Source organism: Festucalex cinctus, chromosome 1 (genome assembly GCF_051991245.1).
Source record: "Festucalex cinctus isolate MCC-2025b chromosome 1, RoL_Fcin_1.0, whole genome shotgun sequence".
Lineage (NCBI taxonomy): Eukaryota > Metazoa > Chordata > Actinopteri > Syngnathiformes > Syngnathidae > Festucalex > Festucalex cinctus.
The window spans coordinates 27,600,040-27,619,590 of record NC_135411.1 but is presented as its reverse complement, the minus strand read 5'-3'; the positions used below and the strand labels follow the sequence as shown (position 1 = coordinate 27,619,590).

The following is a 19,551-nucleotide window of genomic DNA, read 5'->3' as shown; positions in this document are numbered from 1 at the left end:
TTGTGACATGCTGAATGGTTGTGGAAGAATTGTAACTTTGAGACCTACCAAACTGTGCCACTTGGTGGACAAGCAGTCGCAGATCCCTCGCTAGCAGCCAGTTAAATGCATCACTGTGTTCCTAACACCATAACAATATGACTTTTGATGGATCGGAGTAACCTGACTGGACACCAAGTAAGTGCAATTATCTTATGGAAATATAGCGTTTCTGTGGATCTTGCCTTTTCATCTTGGCAAAAAAGTTTAATAAAACCTATCCTGTTATTTGCTGAAAATCTTATTTTGCTGACATCTGGTGAAATCACAGTGTTATTCGTTGTAATTTATGACAGTGATTTTGTCTGGAGTTGAGACCCACGTTTTGCTGGTGGTCCTTGAATGCACCTTGTGGAGGAAACAACAAAAGTGAAAAGTGTTTTTTTGGTTCTCTACTGATGAATATAGTCTAATTTGCCGTTACAATTTGGCTGTATAGACCCCTTCAGAGTTTGTAAACAATGTGACGCAATTTAAAGGGCGGGGCTTAGCTGGAGGCAAAAACACCTCAGTGGTGTGTGGTTCTAACACCGGTCAGCATATTTTTACAGAAAGTTCACGTCGGAAAGGACGCGGAAAATGGCCATTTGAGATGATAATATGTGAGTAAACTGACTCCCCACGACCGTGAATGTTACTTTAAAAAGTTAACTCTGACTGATGGGCCGATATTTACTGACCCCTACGCACTCACGCACTGGATAGACGAATTAACAGGACTGACTACCCACCGTGCAATGGCCGGACATTTAAATCTACCTTATAGAAAAACTGAGCGTTTATACTCTTTATAATGAAGGCCTATAAATTATTAGATGTCTACAACTACGTCTTGAATGGACATGTTCAAAATTTAGAATATAACAACTTGAGCAAGGACTTTTGTGTCGTGCGGTCGCAAGTGCTGCCAAGTCAACGACAGGGACAGAAGACGAGGATATACGAGGCATGGGCATCTCCTACAGAAATTTTACAAGAAGTTATCGGAACCATTGTGGGGGCTTTCGCCTCCACAAAATTGAAACATGCAGCTAACGTTTGGTTAGCTAGCGGTTAGCATTCGCGCATGTAGCATGTAAACACGGACTTTTTGTAAGTCTGTGCATGTAAAAAGAATCCCACAAAAAATAACTTAAGTAATTTCAATCACAACTAAGTCTAGCCCATATCATTGTCTGATCGTTTAATCTTACCTGATATGAAATGTGCGCTGCAAACACGAGCATTGTTGATGATAGCCTCAGTCCAGTCCTTTTGCCTAATCGCGTTTAACCACAGTCGTCTGCGATTACTCTGACTGGCAGAGGCTGGGATGCGATAGAATTTCAAGTTTTTGTTGGTGCTTTTGCGGTTCTGGCAACCAAAAACACAACAAGACCACATTTTCTCCAGACAACCAGCGTTGTTTACTTCTAGCTGCACTTCCGTTGCCTCCAGCGGCAATTTGTTTTTGCCTCCAGTAAACATCGTGACGTCATCGTGACATAGGCCATAAAAGGGTCTATTCCGTAGTATCTATTGTTTAGATGAGTTGAGTTAAATGAGTATGCATTTGTTTGCCCATGTGTGATTTTACATCAATTTGGGCTAGCATGTTATTTAGGCTAGTATTCAATTGAATACTTTTGATGAGCCTCATGTGAAGGTTTGTTTGTGTTAAATAATTAAAGCACGAAATACTACAGCCATTTATGTAAAATGGGTTAATGACTGTGTGCATGCAAGGTGTTGGTGTATTTGGGTACTTTTGGGTGTCTGGAACAGCATTTATATTCATTTCAGTGGGGATAGTAGATAGTTGGTAACAGGAACACATTTAGATTTAGCAAAGTAACAGCACAACTAACTTGGACAAGACACATTTGCTCCTTTGGCAGTGCACTAAATCCGTTGAGAAATGGCAATTCATTTAAGTGCTGAATAATGACATTTGAAGCAAAAGTTGGAGTATATTCCTCTAGCCCCATGTGTCTAATGGGGGTCAATGACGACATTTGCAAGTCACGACTATTCAGTTGCATACAACCTTAAACGCTGTCCGCAAAGCAGTTCGTTGTCGTCTTCGGGCCATCTGCGTCACACGGGGCAAACAAGACAAATGGCGCCATCTGTGAATTCCTGGCGAGGTTTGCACACAACGTGTCGCTAGTCAAGCGATTTACATACAGTAGTCACGCTCGCACTACCGGTTGGCGCCAGCTCGGGCCTTGCTTTGTGCGAGTGAGGAGCTGCGATTTGCATGGATTCTGCTCCAAGGGTTAAAAGCCGCACAGTCGCTACCAAAAAGAACCGCGGGCCCTAAGTGCAGAAATGATGCGACGCCGCGACAATGAAAGATTCAGTGTCTGGGGAGAGGAGGAGAGCAGCTGCCTGCAAACCCCATCCGCTACCCACAAGCTGTCACTGTCAGCATTTCAGATGAAGAAGATCACTTCTTCCAAAGGACGACTGTTCTAAATTGCTTTTAAATCATTCCCGGGGTTGCGTGTGGATGGTTGTTTGTCTCTGTGTGCCCTGCGATTGGCTGGCAACCAGTCCAGGGTGTCCCCCGCCTACTGCCCAGAGCCAGCTGAGATAGGCGCCAGCACCCCCCGCGACCCTTGTGAGGAATAAGCGGTCAAGAAAATGGATGGATGGATGGATCATTCCCGGGGTTTGTAATGGCAACGTGAATGCAGGCAGTTCCAGGCGTGAAGCACTCTTTGCTTGCCCAGCTTTTATAATTTAGCACGACCTCTTGGCACACTCGAAGAAATCTATTAAAGTGAGAACAATCAAGTCCAACGTGCAGCAAACGGATGTTGTCATCTCCTTTTTTTATGGATGCAGCTATCTGTTCAAATGGTAGCATAAATAAGTATAAAAATGCAGTGTGTCAAACCTCCATCATGCTGTTGTACATCTAAAATGTACTCTAATCGTTACGCTCTTTCATTATTGAGCTTATTAGGAGTAGCATTACTCAATATATTCTAACGCTATTAACTTTCCTTGGTTCTGAATCACGGGACGATTTGGCCAACTCATAGCCCAAAAAAAACCCACTTAAATGGAATTGACTCATATTTAGCTCAATGGCATATTCTGTCAACATTCATATTCAAAGAAAATGTGACTATTTGTTATTATTCATTAGTGTGGTATCAACACTGTTCTAAATTTGCAACCAAAAGAGCAGGTGAACAATTATTTTTCAAAGCACTTAGTAAGCGACGATCCAAAAAACAGTCGTAACATTTTCAGTGATGGGAGCAGCACTTCATCACCAAATCGGCGAATTACACTTTGTCATTTAGTAGGGGTGTTAAAAAAAAATCGATTCGGCGATATATCGCGATACTACATCGCGCGATTCTCGAATCGATTCAATAATAGGCAAAATCGATTTTTTTTTTTTTTTTTTTTTTTTTTTTTTTTTTTTTTTTTTAGGATTCGCACCTTAAGCATGGAAGAATGTTATATGAACGGAACATTAAGCCTTAATATTTTATTTCAATGCTGTTCAAACATGAAACAAATTACAACCTCTATAAGACTGAAATTTCAGATAAATAAATAATACATTTTCATATAAATCTTACACTCTACAAGCTTACTGATTAGTATTTTCTAAATTTGAATGAAAAAAAATCGCAACAATGGACTTATAAATTCGTATCGGGATTAATCGGTATCGAATCGAATCGTGACCTGTGAATCGTGATACGAATCGAATCGTCAGGTACTAGGCAATTCACACCCCTATCATTTAGTATAGCCACTTCTCACATCTCCAAATACTGGACTCTGGCTGCTACCTGAAAATGTTGGGTCTTTACCCAGTCTAGCTGCAGATCTTACTTTGTAAATTAGCCCCCTGTTATATAACAACCATATATTATCTATACCACACAGGGATCGCAGATGAGCTAGAGCTAACCTTGGATGAACAAAATTGTGTGGTGCACCCTGAACTGGTCATCAACCAACAACAGCGTAAAGAGAAAGAACCATTCACACATTTGATTAACACCTTTGGAATATATGCACAAAGCATTCTTCCACATTCGCCGTATGAATGAATGCGCCCAACCTTCCGGTGCGGGGAGACTTCTGCAGAACGCACTGTTGATGTGATGTGATGTGATGTGATGTGTTAATATGTTCAATAAACCAACCACCACCACCACCAACAACAACTCCTCCTCTCTGGTCTGTAGCCTCCTCTTCGGTCAAGTCTTCTACTATTCGCCGACAGGATCCGACGAGATCCGACGATTTCTGCCTCGTCAATATTTTGAAGCGGATGTAATGCCTCTACTGTTTTTTTTTTTGTCAGCCCATGGTGACATGCTGAAAAGTGGAAATCCGATAGTGTTGTCAGCAGTGCAAGAATAATGACTCATCTAAATATTTTGCTGTTTTTTAATACAATAAAATGGCAGCATAGGAATAATATACTTGCAGGGACATGAAAAGTAAAAACTCCAGAAAGGCAGAAACAGATAATTTCGTAAAACAGAGTAACAGCACATTGTAGCGTATCATTATTAATGCGACCACTAGGCAGCGCTGTGGTATGTTGTTGACAATGGGTGTATTTTACAAAGCAGGTTCAACAAACTGTGAGGTTAACCCTGAACGAGTTGACATACCCTCCGATAGGAAACTCTGCATTTTCAGTTCTAGTCCAGCTGATTCCAGTGAGTTATATCAACGCTGAGTCATTATAGCTGAACTGACTACGACTCTTAAGTGAGCGCCTCAATGGAGTCCCGATTCGTCACCATGGCAACGGGAAAGCCGAGCGCGGCGCCGCCCTCTGCTTCCCCGTTGCTTTTTTATTTTATTTTTGCCCCTTTCAACCGAAAATCTTAATGCGATCATACGTTGAATTAGGTCCGATAAATATTGTGCATCCCTACTGGTAATGTTGCAAATGTAAGGACGGATTAAGTTGTGCATGTAGATGATGGACTGTGATGTGAAACTGTACCGCTCAAAAAGGTAACTGTACGGAAATGCCGGCATATATATGCGGTCTGATAACATTATTGAGATGAATATTTAATTCCCTGCGCAATAAAGCGGCACCTTCATCAATAGACTAATTGTCAAAACGACATGCCATGTTCGTGACAAAAGTGGACTTTACGCTATAGACTACAAGGCGTATTTATGCAAAAAGTCGCCACAGCGGACTGAATTAATGAGGAAATGAATTGTCTCGTGTGCGTCTGAAAGGGGGCGGGGGCGGAAGAAACCTCGAGGGTCCTTGTGGAAAACCTGTTACCGACCAGTTTAGGTTGACGGACCATATTGCTATGGTAACTGACAGAGAGCTTAAATGACCTCTTTTTGTGAAACAAGCTAGAGTTCCCTCTTATCCTCTGGTTTCAGCTACCTCCCTTTCTAAAACGGAAGACGCAGAGTTTCCCAGTTTTTAGGGTTTCTTTATCCAGATTTCTCATTAAACCTGCTTTGTGAAATACACCCAATGTTGGTTGAGCGTAAACAGTTGAGTAAAGAGATCATCGAAGCCAATTTGCCATCTCAGCCTCTTTGCATCTCAGCAGTACACAAAGATCTGTTAACCTACGCTATAACTAAGTCAACACAAGGAAGGACCACAACACACATAAAAGTTTAACTGAAATACAGCTCTGGTTCTATGGGTAACAAATGGCGCCCTTGTGTGATCGACAACTACAGAGTTATCCCTGCGAATGTTAAGTTACAATAAACTGTCTCCGGTATAAGAGAAAAAAAAACAAGGCAGAGTTAAACCTGTTTAGCTGCGCACGCAGCAGTGATTACTCAATATACTGTTGTCTGTCCTCTTCTTCGATCCCTTGACAAATACACACAACCACACTCATAAGAAACAATGACAAAAATATACTCCAAAACACTGACAACTGGTCAAGGTTCTCTGAAGGAAAAAAAAAAACGACAGTAGTCATTACCGGAAAAGGCGGTGTAATCTGAGATTTTCCCGAAAACACGTCACGGCTATTTGTGCATAGAGTCCATTGAGGGTCTTCAAACTAGCAAACTTGAATGTTTTATGGATGTGGGTGGAAGCCAGAGAACATGGAGAAAACCAAGCATGGCGAAAACATGCAAAACATGCGGTACTTCAGAGACCCAATGGTATACAAGTAATTGAAAAGAAAAACAAAAAAAAACAAATCTTGCTTTGGGCTGCTTTTATACTTTCACCCAATATAATATAATGCAAACCTGCACAGGGCGTAAATCCAAACAAACACGACGCGTCACTCGCATGGCTTCCTTCCTTCCTATAAAATTCTCGGGCCATTAATAGATCACATCATTTTTATTCTAGCAGCGCTGAAGGTCTCGTACATCCTGACGTCCCCGTTTCCAATTTCCTCCTCGCCTTCCCTCGTGCGGAAAGCCGCTGCATTGTGCGCAATTGGCATTGACATTCGCTACCGTCACTTCCTGCAGCACTCTGACTCCAAAGTGACCACACGCATACATGACCCGTCCACGCTCATCCATCACACTCTTTACCCTGTTTCTCGTCTCTCTCAATTTGGATCTCAGTCAGTGAGAAAGACACACTATGCTTACACTTGGCTGGAGGAAGATGTAGAGACATAACAGAAAAGGCTCTGTCTGAATTATTCAATGATACATACTGAAGCTCAAGTGTTACACATCATGAAAGTGTGAGAATCTGAATGCCAGTATTTTTTCCTTAATACAATGTTGATGCACTGTATTCCTGAATTAGTTATGCTAGGTGATACCAATAATGCGTTGGTTTTATTTAGTTTGAAATCAGCCATCCGTCCATTTTCTTGACTGCTTATTCCTCACAAGGGTCGCGAGGGGCCCTGGAGCCGATCTCAGCTGGCTTTAGGCAGTAGGCGGGGTACACCCTGAACTGGTTGCCTGCCAATCACAGAGTTTGAAATCATTCAGGGTTCATTGCTGAATTCAATTGATCTGTTGGGACTTGATGGGTGAATAAGTTTCGCATTATTAGGTAATTTCCATCTGGCTAGTTAGCAAAACCGGTTGCTAAAGAACATGTTTTCTACTTTTCTTTAAACAAAAAAACATAATTAAATTTATGTTGTAGAAATGTTAAACTGCAAAAATCAAATACTGAATTGAAATAGATGAATGAAACATGGTTGTTTTCAGTGTTATTCATTTTCTTGCAATTTGAAACTAATATTGAAATGAACAAATTCATTTTCTTGACTCATTAGCAGCTCTCACCTAGTGCGTTACACAGAGTCATGGTGTGAATGGTTGGGTCTCTCTATTATGTGTAATGCAATTGACCTGCGACCAGTCCAGGTTGTGGTCCACCATTAGCCAAAGGTCAGTAGGAATTGGATCCAGCTCCCTGTGACCCAAGCAGCATAAGAGATATAGAAAATGGATGGATGGATGGATGATTAATCAGGTACATTTTGTGAAATGACCAGCTTTAGTTCATACTTTAAATATATTTTTCTGCATTTGATCAACTAACATCCTTTAATTCTGCAGCACTGCGTTTGATCGACGCACGTTGTTTCATCTCCGGTCACAGGACGTTAGCTTTAATGTACAGTTACGTTTCCCCGCAGTCGCTCACCACTCAATAAAAAAAGAAAAAAGAAAAGAAAAGAAAAGCCACTGAAAATAAATGCCGTATGTTTGGAGAGCAGTAAAAACAAGCCGCAGAGAATCCAGGTGGAACGGCAGATTGACTTCCTCATTCATCAGAACCTTGTTGGTCCTGTCCGCAATCCTCACAGACATCTTGACTGGATAAATCTGAACAAGAATCCTCCTGTCGTCCTGTCGATGGCAAAACACTGTCCTGGGACAGTGAAGGCTATTCCAATGTCATCTTCTAATCAAACCAAAGTGCTCATCACATTCCACCATCATCAGACCAGATTGGTGGTGTCCAATCGAACCTCTCTTTGTCTGAGCCACAATCTGACAACTAATTAATTTAGTTCTATGTCAAGTCATGGCCCTCTAAGGGAATAAAAGACGAGGAAGGATTAAGGTTGTAGCATTTGGCAGTCTCAAGACGCTAACTAAGTATAGCCCAGCTTGAGGGCACGACGGACAACTTAACCACGTTGTGTCCTGGCAATTTGCGATAAGGTCAAGTTAAAATTGGTGGCCTATAATTACCAAATAGCCACAATCTAATTATTTAATCTACTAAATCAGTGATTCCGAACCGCTGTGCCAAAGCACATTAGTGTCAGAGGTCATATGGTGTGTGACCTGTAATTATCCAATGTCCCTGAATTGGTCTGAAAGTGTGTATGTTAAATCAATGTGTAAATGTTACTTCAATTTCTATAAGTATATCAGCTTTGTGTACAGCTAAGCAGGTAAATATTTCCCACTGATTAAAAACATTTATGAGGAAGTAAACTGAGGCCTGATGATCATCATTTCAGGAAGTCTACCTGTAATTTTTGTGACGTTTTTGCTTGGTGGGCTGCAATGAGATTTTTCAAATGTAAAAAAAACAAAACATGCATTGGTTCAATAAAGGTTACACAAAATGAAGGAGAGTCGTCATTTTTGTCAGACAGACACACACTGTAGGTACAGCAGATTAGTTTCAAGTATGATTGATTTATGTCCCACCAAATGACCAACACACCCACAGAGATTATTTTCTCATCGTATATGAAAGGTGAAGGATGTGTTTTTGTTTTTTGGCTAAAACAAAATGAAAAATGGATAAAGTAAGATTGATAATTGTTAAATTGTTAAAACGTTGTGCATTGTACTGCGACCTCTCATACTTATCTACATCTTACACTTCTCACTTTATCCACACGAATGGACTTTTGCTTTTTAAGTTTACTTTTTTACTCAGTTTGATGACATAATACATTTGTCTTTTCATTTTGGCTGCTAACTTTTAAACTGTACAGCATATTTGAGTTCTTTTGAAAAGTGTTTGAAATAAATAAAATACAAATAAATAAGAATAATAAAAATAATGAAAATAAATAAATAAAATGCATTATTATTATTATTATTATTATTATTATTATTATTACATTTCAGCAGGGAGTGAACATTTTTAGCTGGTCTGTCAAAACTAACATCAACATTCCTCGCCAACCTTTGAATCAACTCCCAAAATGCATCTGGGACACTCTGAGCTCTCCTCAGCAAGTGTTTGACCTTTATCAAACTTTATCAAAGAGACCTTTGTGTCAAATGTTCATATTTTTTGCACAATGTTGCTTTGAGAGAACGAGGCTGCAATCCAATGAGCTGAAGCGTTTGAAAAATCTACACTGCACTTCCTTGGCCACCTGCTCTGCAAAATGGCACTCGCGTGTTTTCCAAAAAGATGACAGCATTCACTATGTCATGCCACTGCAGCTGGAGACAAGAGAATATTACTCACATATCTCTGTGCAGGTTCAATTATCTTAAATTAAAATTCAGGTAAAGAGGCTAGAGCTCATTCTCCCAGTGAAGTCTGTGATCGACGCAGTGATGCGTGGATTGACGCTCTTTCCAATTCTCATCACCATCATCATCTGATATGATTATCATGCATGTAATCAGAGTTATTGGGATGAAGTCATGTGGTAGGGACACGGTTAAGAGTGTTGAGCTAGCCTTCAATACTGGTGTCAGACTGCTTTATAGAGATGCGCATGTTAAAAAAAAAAAAAAAAAAAAAAAAAGCCTGTCATTCCAAACCTGTATTAAGGAACATGTTTACCACTCACCAACATGATGAGCAAATCATCACATTCGACAACCGATATTGCAGACAGATTTGTGTTTTTCAGACAAACCCAAATCCTGGGATGTGATTTTTGGCATCACATCCCCCCTGGCACACAAGCTTAGAGCTACAGTACCTTCAATTTGGCAAGTCAAGACTCGATGGTTTAACCCAAAAAGGCTGACGGCAAGCACATATTCGCGCTTTTATGGGTACAATTGCTTGTTAGCGGGTTTGTAGCCTCAAAGTTTCTCTTCGATTTGTAACCTTGACTCAATTTAAGTGTCAAAATCCGTATCAGGATCAAAGTGTGTTGGCGGTATGGCTACGAAATGAGCTTGGCAGAATATCAGCCAAGACAGCATGCAGCCTGCCAAGGAATTCAAAAAAGATAAACATGACAAACACGATATGTGGAAGTTCTGTCGACCAATCAGCAGTCATCTTATAGTCACGCCAAACAACCCATGATACTGCAATTTACAGTATATCACAATGAGTGTGCCAATAAAATAGGACATAGTGGATATTTTGAGAACTGTAAACTGCAAGAGATTACACCATAGTATTTTAAGCCCTACAAACAGTTCAACAATCTTACCTTTGACAACATGGCGATGCAATTTTTTATGAAATAGTAGATATTTTGCTGGTTACTTTTCTAACGCGGAAGTAAAACGCCCTGCTCAGTAAAACCCTGCCTCTCCCCGTGCGATTGACACGCCTCCGGCGAGCCGACTGCAGTCTGCTGTTGGAGATCTGCGTTTGAGCACTCAGCTGAATGCAAGCCATCAATTCTTCAATAAATATTTGAAACAAAACAGCTCCTTGCCGCAAGAAATCGTGCAGGAGGACGGTAGGAGAGGGAAGAAGGGCGAGGAAAGAAGAAGGAGGAGGGGGAAAAAAACGAGCTAGTCTCGAATCGAGTGAGCACACTAACTACTATACTATTCATTCAGTTAGGCTCAATAGTGCAGAGGTTTTACTTGTAGTTTACACAAGTGTCAGCCAGAATTGTGATTTTAAGACAGTGTCATTGCACTTTGGCATTGCAAATGTGAAGGATAATTGATTGCTTTGAATTCATTAAGACAAGAATGTTTACTGATAAAGGCTACTTTTGTCACTATCCCATGGAGGTCTCAGAGAAAGTGGGCGTGCGTTTAGTCTGCAGGGCGATGTGGGGGTGGGTCCGCACTTTATGATGTCATAAAGTGAGCACTCGCTCGTTTTCTCAGGTTGGGAGGGGCTGGTGCTTGGAGAGCAGAATAACCTAGAATTTCTCAAAGAGGGGCGAATGGAGGAAAACACCACTTCTGTCATATTTTTGGTGAGGAATTAGCATTTTAACACAGCTAAAAGGTCCAAAATAGTTGATTTTCATGTTGCTGTCCCTGCTAACAGTAATCGTAACCAAACACCTATCTCATAAACCATAACTCCAAAAACTTAACACTAATATGACATAAACCTAAATCTGGCTCTCACCTGAAACACTTGATTCCAATACTAACTTTAAACCCCAAACCCTAGTTATAACCCTAACACAGGGGTCTGCAACCTGCTGCTCTGGAGCCACATGTGGCTCTTTAGTCCCTCTCCTGTGGATCTCTTAAAAATAGTAGAATTAAATGGTTAAAAAATGTCAGTATAATTTTTTTATTTGTCAGAAAGAGAGATGAAAGGTTGATGAAAATGCTTTAAAAATTACCCAAGAGGTTACCATAAAATGTCCAAAAAGGAAGATGAAAGCAGAAAATTACCAGAAAATGTCTTTGGAATTGCCAAAAAAAATAAATTAAAAAAGTCCAAAAATCTATCTTAAGAAAAGGCATGAAGGAAAACATTCAAAAGTAACTATAAAATGTACCAAAAAAAAGAAGAGAAATCCGGAAAAATTATACAGTTCCCTTTATTACAATATTCAAATGTTTTGCGGCTCCAGACAGATTTTTTATTTACTTGACTTAAAATAGCTCTTTGGACAGTAAAGGTTGCTGACCCATGCCCTACACCATAACTCACAAGCCTAACACTAACGCATGATCTTAAATCTAACCCCAACGATTAGCCCAAATGTGTAGAGTGGACCTTGAGGGAAGCGATATTAAATCCTACTATGCCCCTATTTCTGAAACTGAGGGCAATCCATGTGTCCTTTTGACCTGATTCACTCTGTCAGCGCCCTTACTAAGCATCCAAGTATGCTCTCGACATGATGAGTGTGCACATTTGCGCTCCGGCCCATTAGATGAGGTCATGAGTGTGAAGTATGATGTGTATCCACTCCTGCGCAAGGAAAGCAGGAAAGAAGATACGACCTCAGATGGGGAAAGACGATAACCGTGAGATCTTTATTGATCGTTTATTTCTAATGGAGCCAGGCTGGATTGCACACTTCTTCCATCCCTTTGGAGCTGGAGAACTGAGGGAATTCTGGCTTCCAGAGGAAGGAGAAGGGAGGAACAATAGAAAGTAATACACAGTCAGCTGATGCTTTTTGGACATTCTGAGGGCAATGCTGCCATCACTAAATTAGTCGTTTGTGTGCTGGGACGTGCTAGTAATCGGTCGCCTGAAGCCAGACCGGAGTCGCCCTTGCAGCTGTCCACTGTTGGCATTACATAATGGGACTGCATCAGAGCCCACGCCGCAGCCTCTCCACAGTGATGGCAAAGTCAGACGGACGCTCGAGTGGGCACGCGTTAACTCTCCACTCTCTGCTATGATTTGCACAGCAGGTTAATGAGGTAATCGCTCATTTGTGTTACTCTTGCCGTAAACGTGAAGCCTTCAACTCAACTAAACTTGCACTCAAACATGCAAGCAAAGTCTGCACAAAACCACATCCTTGAAGTTTACCATATGCTACTTTGCTATGGCTGGATATACACTGCAGATTCAAATTCCCGATTCTGAGGAAACGACTGTATTGGATTTTTGTTTTGATGGTCTATTTCCATTTACATTTTCATTACAAGGCACATAGAACAACCCACATGCACAGATGCACAAATTGCACATAAATAGCCAGGGCAATGGAAACAGGGCAAGGGTGTAAACAATGCTTACACAATACACATAGAAATTGTGTTACGCATGTAGGCTTAGATTTTAGTTGGCCAGAGTAACCCTTCCCCCAGAAGAGGATAAACTTGGCATCACTCCGTTGTTAGCAAATATTCTTATGTTTCAGTCTTAAATACTGGTCTATGCTGTAGTTTCGATTTATAAGTGTTTTTTGCGTTTTATTTATGTCTGTTTGCGTTGCACGCATAGTCACATACACAAGGGTGTGCACTCGCAGCAATCGTGCATTTCAGTGACTTCAAGCTCGCATTGACGGGATCTGATCTGTGCAGTTACGCTGCACTAGCATTGGCAGAGATCCGATATCAGATTTTTATCCACAATTGGAAAAGACCTGATTCTGATCTGAGGTTATCTGATTCCATGCAGGCTTTTTTTTCTAGTTACACTGCCATTGAAGAGCAAATATATATATATATATATATATATATATATATATATGTCACTTGAACTATACAGGCTACAGTATTATCCAGCCTTGTACATCAAGACCTAAAGGTTACCTCTGCATATTATCCATAGTGTGTGGATGTGTTCAGCAGAAAAATTGCCCTTAATAGTGGCCACATTCGAAATGCAAAACCTGATTGAGAGTTTTAGCGTAAAGATCACGTTTTCATGCTATTGAAAAGAAGAAAAAGTGAAAGCCTCGAGATGGAGATTATGAGCCCAATTCTGCATTGAGATTCAGGTGGGTTGGTGACATACGAGTAGCAGCAGCAGTTGGTTGTGCAAGCTGAGGTTTTTGCCCAAACATGTTTGTTTGAAGGTGCCAGCGCTGTCGCCACGGGAATCCAATTATGGGCCGATCTAAGAAGTGAGCGTCAGGTGCTGCAGAACAAGGTCTGATCAGATTGAACACATACATGCAGCCCTTCACAATATGCCAGAATACAAGTGGGGCGTTTCACTTTTTTCTATGACATAGCCCCGGCACACCTGACAATTTAGTGACAGAAAGTAAACTTGGCTTTGGATCAACTAAAAGTAGGTCTAAGTTGTGCCGCAGGTGGTTTAATGGCACGGTAATCTCCTGCATGGACTCCAGCGAGCGAGTCTGTTATGCTTCCACCATGTAGACCGTGCACCTCACCTGCGCTTCATTTAAAGGGAATGAGAGGAGTCAATTCCATTGGCCGGGATTCAAGTCGGCTGTGTTCACTCCCACAATGGCGCAAACCACTCAGGGTACAGTTCCTGAAGTGCTTTCAGCCATTTAGCGAACAGGACAGTCAAACACCCAAATTTAAAATGAGAACACTCGCAAGGAGTAACTGAATCAAGATCACAAGGCCACACGCCTTAAAAGGCACATCAACACTAAATTCCTCTTCGTATAGCCATGTTTTTAATGGTGCGGGGGGAGGGATCGATATTGATATCTCTCTGTTGCAATAAATAATTGATACAGTGACAGCGGATATCGATATTTTAGGACAACACACCAAAGCGACGCACATAATGGATCATTGTCATTCAGACATGTCAAGGAAGCTGGAAACATACTTAATGTATCACGCTGCCTACACTATGGCGAACTACAAAATAAAGCTTTACCAATTAATGCATTGGCACCTGAATGTAATACCCTTGGTGGTCTTTTACTTTGAAGTCGGTTTGTGTGGCAACGCGACTTGTGTGGCTTGACTTCCCTTTTCGACCGTTTGGCTTACAATGTCGAAGTTTTCTATCAATATTATCATAATGCCATGATTGCCATCCCAAAAGTAAACCACTGGTTAATTACGCCGTCATTGTATGATAATGACAAGTGTCCTACGTTAGTGGCTAGCAGCTAGTGTTAGCATTAGCAACGAGTGTCTGGCTGGCAACAAGAAATGAGTGACAGCTGTTAACTTGCTTGATTTATTTACTTCTTTTTCAATATCCTGGACCGAGGCTACCTTGTAATTCACTCTCCATGTTTACAGGAAGGGAATGTGTCAAATTGTGCTTTGTCTTTTTCATTATTAAAAAAAAAAGATGATAAAACTTTGGGTTCATTTATTTTATAAAACACCTTTGCCCATTTAGTTTTTAGGAACACAACTTTAAGCCATTAATACCTTGTTATTTTATACATGGACCATGTATAAAATAAGAATGTATCTGCCTCATATTGCACTTAAAGTTGTGTTTCTTAATCCTAAATGGCCACGTTATACTTTTTTTTTAATTTATTAGGCAAAAGTGTTTTACAAAATAAATGAAGACAAGTTGCTATTTATCTTGATTTTTTTTTCCCAGATCTAAAAAACGATTCGATCCATGACTCAAATCCGTGATCTGATCCGAACCGTAACTTTTGTGATCCGTTGCCGTCACTGTCAATACTTCATCTCTCCTTTCCGAATCCCCAAAATGACGGTAAAGTAGGAGAAAGCAGTGACGAAGAACTCGTGTCTAGACGCTATTGGCGAATCAGAACGGTTGACAAGTTTCCACTGTCACTCAGATACTGAGTATCGTGATATATCGTTGTGAAAATTACTGACAATAGATTGAATATTGTAGATTACGCGAATCGTGATATTATCGTTATCGTGGGCCACATATCGTCACACAGTATTGAATCGTGAGTTTTCTTTATTACGTGCACAAAAACATGGTGGTGATTTTTAGGGGGTTGAAACGCATTAGTGGCATTTCGATTTGGTGGGGGGGGGGGGGGGGGATTGATTTGCTAGCCGAGTAAACTGTCTGGTCGGGGAACAAATTAAACCCACAAAAGGTACCACTGCATAACAACACTGTACTGTATATGACTCAGTAGAGCACAGACCTCAACAAAGGCCCAACTGTGAACAAGAATGGTGGTGTGTCGTTTTAATTCATCCATCTGTTGCATTCCAGAAAAGCTACTTCTTCCTTGAATGTGTAGTTCTGAGTCAGCACAAAAATCTAAATACAAATTCCTATATCTGCACCTTTACCCAGCTTCTCACACAAACTTAATCATGGTTTACTCCCAGAACCATGTGCCCGTGTACAAAAAGTTGATTTGCTTTCTTCCTATTTACTGTGGCTTAAGTGCAAAAGATCACTCCAACAACAAACGACAGCATGTGCTTGTCTATGAATAGCAATCACTTAAGCAACAGCACATTAAGAGGAAATCACAGTACTAATGAAGAAGCTCTCGGCACATCAAGCTTTATTGGGCTAAACTTTTTTAATGAGCCTAAATTGCATTGGCCAATAACACTTGGCTTTTACTAATTACGGCAAATAATCCACTGTGATGACTTATAAAGTCTTAAGTACATTGCATAGTATACTGCAACTTCAGTGAGGCAAGGTACATATTTGGCATTAGAAATTACCAGCAAACAAAACTGTCACAAACAATTTATACGAGTTTATGTTGAAATAAAGAGGATATTGCCTCCATTTACTTGCAATTTGTTTTACTCAGTTGTTCAATGATGTGGACGTTTAGTTGAAAAAAGCTGATACACTGAAGAATCGAAGAAAGACACACACACACGTTGGAGACCTAAAATAATGCAGCGATGCATTGATATATGATTTGAATTTGTTCCGTGATCAAGCTTGCAATTTAGTGTACACGTATCAAATCCATTTTCCATTCTAGCACATGTAACGCCCCTTTTTTTTTTTTACCCACATGTGTTTATTTAAACTTTCCATCCATCCATTTTCTTAACCACTTGCTCCTCAAAAAGGTCACAGGGAGGCTGGAGCCTATCCCAGCTGCTCCGGGCAGTAGGCGGGGTACACCCTGAGCTGGTTGCCAGCCAATCGCAGGGCACACAGAGACGAACAATCATCCACACTCACAATAACATCTAGGGAGAATTCGGAGCGCCCAATTAACCTGCCATGCATGTCTTTGGAATGTGGGAAGAGACCGGAGTACCCAGAGAAAACCCACACACAGGGAGCACATGTAAACTACACCCAGGAACGCCGAAGCCTGGAATCGAACTTGCGACCTCAGTTCTGGGAGGCGAATGTGCTAACCAGTCACCCACAGTGCCGCTTTTTTAAACTAAGCTAAATTTAAAAAAAAAATACAAGATTTGAAGAAAGACGCGGGGATCTTAATTATTTCCATACGAGTGAAATTGGCTTGCTGTTGTCTCTCCCCATTGAGCTGTTGATTTGAATTTGATTAATTGTTCAGCCCTATTATATTGTGGCAATGAGTGCAATGTTTTGCTATGCTTGTGTCCGAGGCGGGTTTCTAATGTGGTCCTTGAGCTGAAAATAAAAGTTTGGGAGCTCCTCTAAGGACCCCATCAATGGAAGAAATGCCAATATTAAAAATTAATAAATGACTAAATAAATAAATAAATACATAAAAACAAATATAAAAAAGGTAGAATTCAAAAATTAAATACAAAAAGTAAATATAAATTGAAAAAACAAAAATATGTCTATAAATAAATAAATAAATAAATAAATAAATAAATAAATAAATAAAATACAAACTGCGACTGGCTGGCAAGCAGTCCAGCGTGTCTCCCGCCTACTGCCCAGAGCCAGCTGAGATAGGCGCCAGCACCCCCCGCAACTCTTGTGAGGAATAAGCGGCCAAGAAAATGGATGGATGGATGGATGGATAAAATACAAAAATAAAAAACGAGATTAAAAAAAACAAACAATAAATATAAAAATAAATGTCCTAATCAATACAAAATAAATATATAAATAGAATTAAATATCGATCAACTAAAAACGCTATGCTCCCACAATTTATTTATTTCGTGCTGCAGACGCTCTGTCAGGTCCAAATGTTATTCAAAAGAGGGGGTGGTCCTAAGGATGTCTTGGGTTGGGCTCCGCTGTTGCAAATTGCCTTGATTGAGCGTAAGCAGGGGCGGCGAACAAGGAAGAGTCGCAAGTTGTGGTGACAGTGGACCATAATAATAATCGTCCATTGATGGAGCTCTCCATGCAAGCCGACAAGACTTCCTTGTTCGCCCAATCGCTCACTCGACCACTGAAAGGGTCATGAACGGTCAAGAGTTCTCAACTCAACTCAACTCAACTTTATTTATAAAGCGCTTTAAGAACAGGCATTGCTGTATACAAAGTGCTGTACATAAACAAACATCAGTTTTGCAGCAAACAAGAACAAAGCAAACCGAACGGTTTTAACGGTTTTCAAAAACCATTCCAGCCCTAAAATCAAGTCCCATTTACCATGCGGCCCCAAAATTTTTAAAGTGTGGTAAAATATTAGAAACTGAATGGATGCACAGCTATGTCACCAGTCATGCATCATGACTATGTGACTATAAAAATGCTGCCATTTCAGCCTACAAGAACTCCACTTGGAGCAACTTCAGAAAAATAGTTCTGTGGAATAAAACCAGAAGGTCAACCACAGCACACCAATGCAAATTGCAGTTCGTCTGGGCCATTCAGACCCGCTTGAGCTCTCTGTTCTTCACTTCTGGAAAGGGTTGCGCGCATTCAAAAGGAGCAGGGAGAAAAAGCAATCCGCATGTCAGTGCACATCACTGAAGATAAGGATGTAAGTTGGCAGACAGAACTTACATGTTTGAGTCATGAAAGAGATGTCAACCCTGCTGATAAATGTAGATGAACCCACATGTCAAAGTTCAATACAATCAAATGATTTTTCATTCATTACATAACTGAACATCTCTGCCTGGTGCACCAATTCTGTTGTTTCACTAGAGTAAGCAAAGAAAGTCAATTTATTTTGCTGAATTTTCTTTAATGATTTTGTTTTTTATGTGCATTATCGAGCAATACTGAAATGTGTAAAGTTCTATTTTATATTTTTGGTCTATTTCTCGTTCATGCACTATTTATAAAATAGACACAACATAAGTTACTCATTAGTTACCGATCAGTATGCCTACTTTTAGTTCTTGTACTACAATTTTGGCAACTCCAACCACCTGCGTTACTTCTGGAAGTGGACAAGGTTGGTGATTGCCGCCACACAAATGCATTGCTAGGTGTCACCTTGAGACTCGATTTAAGCCAACCAACCTTCATGATGCCGCAAGGTGTGTTCGCTCCTCCCTGGCTCCTCTCTGTGGACGGATCTCGGCTGCGAGCGCCCACCGTCGGGCTGCTCAGTTCCCGGTACCGGCCGTTGCTGTACACTCCGTCGACTCCGAATCCCCGGGCGGCGCCGGCCGACACCTCCAAGTAGGGCCGGGTACCGCCTGCACCTCCGTCGCCGCCGCCGAGCCCCGCAGCGGCGGCGGTGGCGGCGGCTTGCGTCGGCCGGCTCAAGTCCAGAAAATGTCCCGACGGATCCGAAGAAGCGTGGAGCCCCGCCATGGTTCACAGAAGCAGAAGCAGCAGCAGCAGCACCTCCGCGGTGTCTCGGCAGCGGCCCATTTTGGTTTTAATCCACACAAGAAAAGGCGGTCGGACTTCGCGCGGTGCCCGAAACAGGGAGCCGGCCGGCCGGTGCCCCCCTTTCTCTCTCCTCCGCTCCTTCCCAACGACAAGCCCGCAACTCGAAAGCGGTCCGGGGGTTTCCGAACCTTCAGGTTCCGAAGAGCTGCGCTACTACTAGTACTACACTTGTGCACGTACCGAACCGGGACCGTCTTGTTGTCTTTCGCGCCCACATACACTAACGCATGCACGCACCAACACACGCACACAGTGATAGGAAACACACGTACAACTGGCGTGCATCCGCGGGACAAATTCAAGACTGCGCGGGCACGAGCGCG

General features: G+C 41.3%; 1 protein-coding gene across 1 annotated transcript in view; it reads right to left on the bottom strand.

Moving 5' to 3' along the window:
• The window catches only part of LOC144022307 (inactive phospholipase C-like protein 2), an 84,045-nt gene extending 64,494 nt beyond the window's left edge, over positions 1-19,551 (bottom strand). The window contains exon 1 of the mRNA XM_077527013.1: positions 18,851-19,551. Within this exon, the coding sequence (XP_077383139.1) occupies positions 18,851-19,147 (297 nt within the window). The 5' untranslated portion in view covers positions 19,148-19,551. The remainder of the gene's footprint in view (positions 1-18,850) is intronic.